Source organism: Apostichopus japonicus, chromosome 12, assembly GCF_037975245.1.
Source record: "Apostichopus japonicus isolate 1M-3 chromosome 12, ASM3797524v1, whole genome shotgun sequence".
In the NCBI taxonomy this organism is placed as follows: Eukaryota; Metazoa; Echinodermata; class Holothuroidea; order Aspidochirotida; family Stichopodidae; genus Apostichopus; species Apostichopus japonicus.
The window spans coordinates 24,115,488-24,125,602 of record NC_092572.1 but is presented as its reverse complement, the minus strand read 5'-3'; the positions used below and the strand labels follow the sequence as shown (position 1 = coordinate 24,125,602).

Below are 10,115 nucleotides of genomic sequence, written 5' to 3'. Positions count from 1 at the left end.
GTTGAGACTGATTGAGGTACATTGACATCTGTTGAGGCTGATTGAGGTATTTTCACATCTGTTCAGGCTGATTGAGGTACCTTCATATCTGTTGAGGCTGATTGAGGTATTTTCACATCTGTTCAGGCTGATTGAGGTACTTTCATATCTGTTGAGGCTGATCAAGTTATTTTCACATCTGTCGAGGTTTATTGAGGTATATTCATATCTGTTGAGGCTGATTGAGGTATTTTCACATCTGTTGAGGCTGATTGAGGTATTTTCACATCTGTTGAGGCTGATTGAGGTACTTTCATATCTGTTGAGGCTGATCAAGTTATTTTCACATCTGTCGAGGTTTATTGAGGTATATTCATATCTGTTGAGGCTGATTGAGGTATTTTCACATCTGTTGAGGCTGATTGAGGTATTTTCACATCTGTTGAGGCTGGTTGAGGTATTTTCGCGTTTGTTGAGGTACTTGAATTTCTGTTAAGACTGATTGAGGTATTATCACTGGATGCAGCACGATTCATATCAATGTTGTTCATTGCAATTGAGGTTTGCTACTAGAGGGAAATGACTATTAAAGCTATTTGTAATTAAATGATAAAAATAACACAGCAGTACCACTATCACATTTTATTTTCATTTTTATCTTCATGACTGCATAACACTTCAAAAACTCTGAAATTGCAAAGCTCAGACATCTGATTACTAATAAAATAAAAGTTCCATTATGACATGGAATGGCTGGCCCATCAGCAATTCTAACTTGGCACGACCATTTAATTTAGGCTAAATTAATGATGCCATCAGCTCCTTGGTGCACTAGGGGCTTCATGTTAATACACGTACACTGCTTTATAATCAACATTACGAGGACGACTTCAGACAAGCAGAAAGACACCGCTTTTTGCATGTATGATTTTGAAAGACAATCTGTCACGTCTCAATTGAAAGAAAAAAATAGAAATAAATGATGCGGTATAGTTATGCTGAGTAAAATACTTTGTGGTTGCAAATAAAAAATAAAATGTATCACACACACACACCACGATAGCCAATAGGTCATTCCACAACATTGACAATATTTCTTACATAATACCAACATTTCACACTTAATAATTATCGACATATACATAGATTTCAGCTAATAATCCACTAATATTAACTTATGGAAACGAAGAAAATCGTAGCAAAATAGTTCCAATAAACCACCAGTGGTGATCTCACAAACATCAATAGTTACTGTATTTCCAGGCCACAATTACATTGATCACAAACTTGTGTGATATCACAAACTTCAATGATATGACATAACAACTGCAGGCCAGTAATTATGTAATACGTTCCTGTTACTTTAATACTTTATATAATTACTCCGACAATGTCACACATTGGTGACAAGGAGAACAAAGTTGTCACAAGTCGGACTCCTAAGTTATGTGAATCACCAGCTGCATTCACAACAGACACACAAATATCAGTGGCGGAGCGTCCGTACAGTCAAGGGGGCGGATGCCCCCCCCCCCCCGGACGGACTCAAATGGACTGCTGGCGCCCTTTTCAGCATTCATTTTACCACTTTTTACTTATTCGCGATTATAGACTTTTTATTGCACTCTCATCTACCTATTGACATTTGTCACATTTTGTTGGTGTAATTTTCTGACAAAATGCTCTAACAGCGGTCTTTAGTTTATGTATATTTTAGGTATCATAATATGACATATTTCTGCCAATATAGGTGCTGGCCAAATGTGACCAATACCCCTAGGTCCGCCACTGACACATAAATCCTAACGTTAATAGCAGTCAGAGCAACTTGGAAGGTTTTTCATGAGGAACTGTTTGTGAAATTTGACAGTCACACATTCCAAACGGTTGAAGGATACTTTTGAAGAACCCCTTCGGAATGGGCAAATCCAAACAGCTTTGAGAGGTGCACACTTGACAATATTTCATAAAGACAAAAGTTGGATTGCAGTGAACAAAGGGTTTACATGTGTCTCTATACTGTACACTTAGATTGCTTAGAAGAAAACTACAAAACAAAAGATAATATGGTAAAAGTATGTGTTAGGTCTGCATGACATGTGCTGAACACATGACAAACATTATAGATTTGTTATATATAGAACCTTCCACATATAAGACTGATATAGGTAGCTAATGTGTATGAATGTACTTAAAGGCATTTAAAAAAAGGATTATTGGATTTCAGGTCTGTATGGTGTAATTTATATCACTGACTTTGAACCTGTGACCATCCTCATGTAAGACCGCTATGGTTAGTTTATACACATGAATGTCCTTAAAGGCATTTAAAAGGATAATTGGATTTCAGGTCTGTATGGTACTGTATACATACCAAGATACGCATGCATGCAAGTCCATCATAAACAAAGTGAATAAGGTCTGCATACTTCATTTGCATAATAAAAAAAGTGTGAGCATTCACAATGTATGCAAGACCAGCATAACTGCATGGTATGCATACCACCATGTAGTTGCATAATATGCAGCTTATGTTTGTAAAAGGAGGGAAAGACCACAGTAAACCATGTTGGGTCTGCCATGCATTGAATAATACAAACCTAGTGAGTATTTAAAATGTATGCAAGACCAGCATAACTGCATGGTATGCATACCGCCATGTAGTTGCATAATATGCAGCTTATGTTTGTAAAAGGAGGGAAAGACCACAGTAAACCATGTTGGGTCTGCCATGCATTGAATAATACAAACCTTGTGAGCATTCACAATGTATGCAAGACCAGCATAACTGCATGGTATGCATACCACCAGTTGCATAATATGCAGCTTATGTTTGTAAAAGGAGGGAAAGACCACAGTTAACCATGTTGGGTCTGCCATGCATTGAATAATACAAACCTTGTGAACATTTACAATGTATGCAAGACCATCATCAATCAATTTTTGATCTGCAAAGATACACAAATATTATGGTATTTCCAAATATATACATAATATGGTTACACACAAGACATCCCTTAATATTTATTTGCACGGTTAAAAGCCTGCAAGTTTTGAAAAAGAAAACAAATTGAATACTAGTGCCTCTCTTCTCACAACACCCACTGATCAACATCTTCCACCTCCCCACCCCACAAAATGGAGTGTTTGAGAACAGGGTATGGGATCGGAAAGAGTTAGTATCTGAAAAATGGGAATGGGGAAGTGACTGATAATTGGGTATGGGGAAAAGAGTGTCTGATAAATGAGTATGGGGCCTATGGGCAAAAGAAGAAAAAGTGTAACATGAAAGTGTATGATAACAGTCATTAAGGATATGAGACATGGTGGGCCCAGTAAATTGGCGAGGGCAAAAGAATGTGTCCAATATATAGGCATCAGATACTGAACAAGGGACTCAATTTGAATAGGCACTCATATGATGAATATTAAAACAGACATACCCAAAGTGGCTGATATAATGGAAAAGCTATTCTATAAGTGAGGTAATTTCTGTTGTGGGTTTTGCCAGACCTGCTTGATTATTCACATGGCAAGGCCATTATTCAACCCAACAAAATTTCCCCCACCCCCCCAAAAAAAACATAAAAAGTGTATTTACCTTCCCCTTCTCCTTCCTCCCCCCATCCCTCTATCAAAGACTGACTACTCTAAATTTCCAAATAGGAAATTTTGCCAGTTTTTGAAGAAACCTTTATCCAATTCACTGAGCCGCGATTCAGAATTGGTGACTTTTGCTAGCCTCCGCTCTCTGAAAGTCCAATTGTGGGAGATTAACCAGACCTGGTGAAGAAGAAGTGACGTGACAGAGATGCCCGATCCGAGAACGTACAGGGACGACACAAACACAATCGCAGACCTACAGAGAGAGAGAGAGAAACACAAAATGAAATAAAAACAGAAAGAAGAATTATATACTGTACCAATCTTTGGAAAATCAACAATCTCTCTGTGTCTGTAAGACTTATGATGACCAGAGGAACGTACAAACCATTCCGGAGATATCAAATATATCGATATCGAGAGAATAATTGGAAATGGGTTAGAGATGTTATATATCCGACCACTTGTTATAACCATCCAGTATTATTAGATGCAGGCATGGATCCAGGAAGGGTGTGATTGAAAACCCTCTTTCTAACCTCAGAGAAAAACTTCAAAAGTAGTAATTACCACAACCTTATGTATATAAACCTAATAAATATATCAAGACTTAATTTATAGTCTGAATATGCCTCCTCAGAATGCACCATTTTTGTCTATAATTTTGAATATTTTCTGGGGCAACCAGAGACTCTCAGAGACTGCAGAATGTAAAAATATTTGAATTGCCAAGTCCTACTCTTTTAAATAGCAGTTTGAAACAGTGGTATGAATGAAATGACGTTTCCTACAGACCAGCTCTTTAAATGTAAGTTTGAAACACAGTTTGAATGTCCACCACCCAATCTGGTCAATGGATAAAGCACTGGGTTTATGATTCAATCTGGCATCGCACCTCCCTTCTAAAGGTTCTTTAAAAAGCACAGTCATTTCATCAGTTGTTTCATAGTACTTCAGTAGTTTCATAGTACTTAGCGCTTGTTTTGTTAAATCAAATTTGCTCACGTTCTAGAGGCATAGACCTCAAGACACATTGGTAGGAATTCCTCTTCATCGCCTCCAAACAAGATGACAATGACTCTCAATGAACCCCAGAGACACCCCAGAATAAAGACCAGCAGACATAAGATGAAAGAGCGATGGTTTTCTCTACCGATACAACAGTCGAGCCTGACAAAAAGAAAGGAAAAAGAATCGCAAGATTACAATGGATACATCTATGTTCTAATACATAGCTGGAGGTTTAGTTAACAACTAAAAATACATGAGAAACATTCAGACCGACCTATATTTAGCTAAGGCTTTAAACTATATATCAAAAGATATCTGCATCTCTTCGAAAGGAATATCAGCACCCAATGTCCAAAAACCTGTATGGTACTTGAATGCTCTTTCACTATGAAGATCTAATTCAAGCCTATTCTGTGCAAACTTTGTGCGAGCATACTGTAGAAATTTCACTTTCTCAAAATATTTCCATAACAAATCAACTGCCATATCAAATATATCTAGCTTCAAAGCAGAATTTTCTTGACTAAATCATAAAACTTCTCGCAATTTGTATATATCTTTACTTATATTTTAAACTTTACTGCTATATAGCAAGCCAAAAATGAAGCAAAATTTATACTATATGAAGTGCAGCTAGGGTGAGAGCAGATGAATGACTAAAGAGCAAGTTAAATGCCACCGGCATTACCACGTAAGCTCTTAAGTATTAGTAGGGTATTGATTCTTAGATCATGTCATCTATGCAGATACTAATGGTGTTACGGGACTATGTTGCACATGTGTAAGCTGATATTAGGTGTCTCAATTTCTAAGACTGATACAATATAATTTCATTATTCTGTTTTCTGTAAATACGAAAGAATACCTTTATCACATACATTCTTAAACTTTTGAATTGTAACACAGTTCATTCTCCCTTCCATTTGCCCCTTTTAATACTATTTGCCAAAACCCAGTCAAGGTATCCCTATGTGTTAAATTGGTGGGTCTGACATTTTGATCCTTCACCCTCCCCACCCCCTCCCCCCTTCCCATTTTAATACCCTGTCAAGGTATAACTATGTGTATAAAAGCAGGATCTTCTTTGAGAGGCTGACCCATGTGACAAGTTACAGAAACTACAAGGTACAAAATTATGTAGTAAGCTTACCACACACAGTGATGGTCAAGCCGGGGAAAGCATCTTGAACAGATGCGACAGTGACCGGCCCTGGGAGGTCGTGGAATCTGGCAGACCTGGCACCAGTTTTCAGTGGAATGGGGTTGATCGCCTTCAGTAATGGACACGGCTTCATGGTGATCTTGACAGAAACTTGGTTCCTGCAATTGGCTATCCAAATTTACATGATTCCGCTTTCTGGATGGCTGTTTAGGTTTAGATTTTATGCCATTGGAAGGGGGGTCATAGGTCACAGAGCCAGCACCTCTCTTAGTGTTGAAGAAGCAAACATGAAAGAATACAAATAGTAGAGTCATGGCAGCAAACTCGGGCTGCGAAATGACATCCTCTGGGTATATTACCAAAACCATCAGGGTGTACATGGAAGCGAAGGACGTCAAGGCCCAACTCATGAAAAACTGGGTCCGCTTCCTGTGCTTCAAGACCTTACGATAATACCAATAAATAGAGAGAGGTGCGACCACGAAGCAGACAATTAGCGTCAGGACTGGATTGAGAGCTGATACATAAATACCCAATGGAAGACACAAAATAGGAGGAAATATGGTGAGATCGAGGATGTGGTCAATTCGTTTGGCTCCACCACCAAATGGATTTGGGATCCGTATTCTGTCAAGCACATCTTCTGATATCAGATTCACTGTCTCATCTCCGATGGCCTCACCTTTTAAAAGACTGTAACAAGAAAAAACCACAAGAAATGTGTAAACCCTGGTCTTCAGCTAATAGTTTCTAAAAGCAAATTTAAATAAAAATACACGTTCACAAGTCCGGCGAGTAATGATGGATCCGAACGCAAGTTATCCCTAACATTGGGCGTATTGTACGGTTTACTAATTCCGCTATGCCCTAGTCCGAAGTTTATTTCGCGTAACCAGGCCCATATAATGCTGTAGCCTAGGCATTGGTTTAATAACATGTCAACCACAAAATTGATCTTCCTTCTATCCATTAGCATTTGAAAACAATTACAGATATTTTACATACCTATCGCAAGCGCCATCAAGGTCCTCGCAATCACAACATATCGCCAAGATATGACTAGATTCTCCATTATGATTGATATATTCGCAGCAACATAGCGGTCCGTCTTTGCTGTCGTCCATTCTTTCATTTCCGTTTCCGCGTTCAAGTGTAAGGTAGTAATCTACGGAGGCCCGTTAGATCCATTTACACGAAATTTGTATTTCTGTCTTTTTCATATAGCCACTATATAAACTATATAATTTTGACGTCTTTGATTTTTCTGAGATATACATTTTGGCTTGTCAGGGTTTGTTTCGAGAAATATATATTTTGAGCACTATCAAGGCTCCAAATTATATTTCTAGGAGGAAAAAAAAACCCAAAACAGGCAAACAATTAAACATCTTTCTCGAAAAAGAAGACAAGTCCATAAATCTTGAATACAACAGAGATGCCAAAGTATAATTTTACGTAAACAACATTTGGTTATCTACTTTACTTGAATATACAGCCAATCAAACATATATTTCTTGAAAAAAAAACAGTCTCCAAAAAAGAAGGCAAAGAAAAAATATATAACGAGAAACACTGAGAGACATGTATTTCTTCAAAAGGGCAACTTCGCCAATCTTTTTAGATGGCATTCAATTGTGCCGGGAAAATGCAGTCAAGTAATTACGGATTTCTATAACAAATTAACTTTTGTGTAAAAGTAAGTGGGCCTGACTTTTCGATCCTAGCAGGATTTACTCCAGAGGCATGAATATTCTGAGACAGGCTCTTTAGTGGATTAGCAGTTTGCCAACAGTTTTTGTTTTATTTTAAATTAACTTTTAGTCCGCATGTACTAGCCAAACCTGAAATTACTACGTGACTTTGTCGACGTCTGCTCAAGCGCCTCCCATCGAAATGTCAAATACATATGCACCAAAGATTATACACGGGTATAGAGAAGAAAATACTGATATCCTATCAAAACGAGGAAGAAGCAGTCTGGAATATCACATGAAAGTACGCCATCATTTTCAAGGTGGGGTAAGTTCCATAACAACTCCCTCGTAAGACCTTCGCCAGTTCTACAGTTTACAATGAAGGAAAGATAAACGAAGTTTTTTTTTTCTTTAGTAAATTACATGTTTAATCTATACATAAGCAAAATCTTTCGACAGGTTTTTTTCAAGCGAGAGGTAACTTGTCTTGCCTGGACTAATTTGATAAAGTTCCCCTCTCCCGCCCCCCCCCCCGACTCAAGAATAAAAAGGCTCACTAAAAATCATGTTCATTAATCTTTCTTTTATCTTGCACAATGTATCAATCAAGTGAGGGCTCATTGACCGAAAAACCTGACATCACGTAGTGACCGTCTCCTTCAATACATTTCTCTTCTTCCTGTGAACAATCTTTGATGTACACAGATTTCCTTTCATAAGCTATGCAGCGATATAAACAAACTGTCACTGTGTAGGGTAATGGTTATACCGGTCTGTTATTTGTAGTCTTGGTAGAAAAGCGGTACACCAAATTAGTGTTTATAATCAGAGAAAATATGAGGTATATAATCTAGTCATAATGTATAATGAAATCAACTTTCCAGGAACACCTCGGAGTTTCTAGCGACGCAGCTCATTGACTGAATATCATCACGTTACTCCAGGCCTACTTCGCAAAGCTGCAACGGGTCAGTGAGTATACTCTAGTCTAAACCAAATAAAACAGTCCTCCATAGGCCTAATACTAGTATTAACACTAGCAATAATACTGTTTTGAGGTAACTGTTCAGTTTCTACTCCTAATAGTACTAAGCAGATAAAACAGTCCTCCATAGGCCTAATACTAGTAACACTAGCAATAATAATACTGGGTTAAGGTAAATGTTCAGTTTCTACTTCTATTTATAGTAGGCTAGGCTAAATTGTCACACCTAGCCTAGAGCCTGGTTAGCAAGGCTAGGCCTAACTTTAGGCCTTTCCCAAAATCAAGTTCATGTAGGATTAGGTCTAACTTGCTGTACACGACAAAGAGAAGGAAGACCTAGGCAGGTAGCTAGGATTGGCTGTGTCACCTGACATAATCTAAGGCTAGGGCTGTACACCGCACTGCGATCAGTGCTAAGTACTGCTAGTCAACAGGCATGGGCCCTACTGATCTCCCAAACTGCCAGAATAATTTCAATGTTATCTATCTGGCTCTAGCCTATATGTTCAGAAACAGAGTGGGAATGTAGTAACCATGGAAGATAACAAGTTAAATTACAAGTTAAAATTCATTCAATCAAGTAACATAATAGGAACCCAATTCATTGCATGCTTTCATATCATATCACATACAAACCATCATTATCATTAACTGTTGATCGTAGGACTCTCAGTTACTTGAAAAACAAGTTGTTCCAGCCATGGATTTCTTTTTTCGTTGGCTGCAAATGTATGTCAGTGCCCTAAGAAGGCATATACTGCAAAATTAAATCCTTACACCAAGCACTGCCCTAAACATTTCACACTCCATTTAAACATGCTAAAAAATTAATATTATGAACAAATAATAGAAAAGAAAATTAAGAAACATACACTAAAGAATGAGAGTTCATAATCAGTTCAATCCTTAAAATAAAATTCCCCCATCCCAGGACAGCAAAGGCAGGGTGACAAAGGAAAGATGTGTCTCGGGGGCCAACTATTCTAGGTACGCCACTGGAGACAGGGAGAGAGAGAAAGACAAAAGAAAGATGAAAGAAGGGGAGGGGGGGGGGGGTGTGCAGGGAGGAGAGGAGTTTGGAATACATATGTAGACTGTACTAGACAACTCTCTATTTTCATTACAACTCATTTGCCATAGTACAAGTCGAAGTTTAACTCCATTTATGCACTAAAATACCATAGCCCTTGGCATTTTCAATGGGCCAGAATCCCAACTAGGGGACCTTAAGGCTTCAGCAGACCCCTGCCAACTGGACCTCATGCTGTTGAACTTGCAATTTGTTTATAAACACTCTCTGTCGGTATTTTCTTCGTTTTAAGTCAGCAAAACATGGCACTACACTTCACCTCCCTAGGCCTCCCCCCCCCCCCCCGTCTATATATAGTGCTCAAGCTATGCCCCGGGTCAGAAGCCACTTACAGTACCTTGCGTTATAACCCAAGAATTATTTTTATTTTGATGCAACTTAGCAAGTGGCAGAGAAGAGCTTTCAAGTAAGATTCAACTACATTTCAGCTGTGTGAGTGACAATGTGCTGAGCAGAGCGCAAGAAAAAATTGTTATAGCCAGCAATCTCTCAACCTAATTGTACATAATAAATTTTGCACACTTTTCGATTAGATTTAATCATATTTTTCTGGGAAATTAATGTATCGTATTTTTGGATTCCTCTTATTGC

At 38.2% G+C, this 10,115-nt stretch overlaps 2 protein-coding genes across 4 annotated transcripts in view; one reads left to right on the top strand and one right to left on the bottom strand.

Annotated features, from left to right (window-relative positions):
* Positions 1–606: 606 nt before the first annotated feature.
* LOC139976958 (palmitoyltransferase ZDHHC23-B-like) lies at positions 607–6,917 on the bottom strand. Its single transcript, XM_071985884.1, has 4 exons — positions 6,761–6,917; positions 5,744–6,448; positions 4,588–4,752; positions 607–3,838 (listed from the first exon to the last, which is right to left on the bottom strand). Exons 1-4 carry the CDS (start codon positions 6,877–6,879, stop codon positions 3,625–3,627), a joined length of 1,203 nt encoding a protein of 400 aa, XP_071841985.1. The 5' UTR covers positions 6,880–6,917; the 3' UTR covers positions 607–3,624.
* Positions 6,918–8,172: 1,255 nt separating this feature from the next.
* LOC139976948 (uncharacterized) overlaps positions 8,173–10,115 on the top strand; it is a 32,791-nt gene continuing 30,848 nt past the window's right edge. Inside the window, exon 1 of one of the 3 annotated variants that reach the window (XM_071985853.1) lies at positions 8,173–8,417. The gene's annotated coding sequence lies outside the window, so the exon portion shown is untranslated. Of the gene's footprint in view, positions 8,422–10,115 lie in introns of all 3 variants that reach the window. The other 2 variants (XM_071985851.1, XM_071985852.1) reach the window with 2 other exon arrangements.

Bases quoted from the DNA above. Each gene is read 5' to 3' on its own strand.
- LOC139976958 (XM_071985884.1), bottom strand. From the start codon at position 6,879: ATGGACGACAGCAAAGACGGACCGCTATGTTGCTGCGAATATATCAAT. The intron at 4,753-5,743 runs GTAAGCTTACTA...TCTTTTTGTCAG, and splicing joins CTTGACCATCACTGTGTGTG to GCTCGACTGTTGTATCGGTA. The intron at 3,839-4,587 runs GTGAGCAAATTT...CTCTCTCTGTAG, and splicing joins GAGGTCTATGCCTCTAGAAC to GTCTGCGATTGTGTTTGTGT.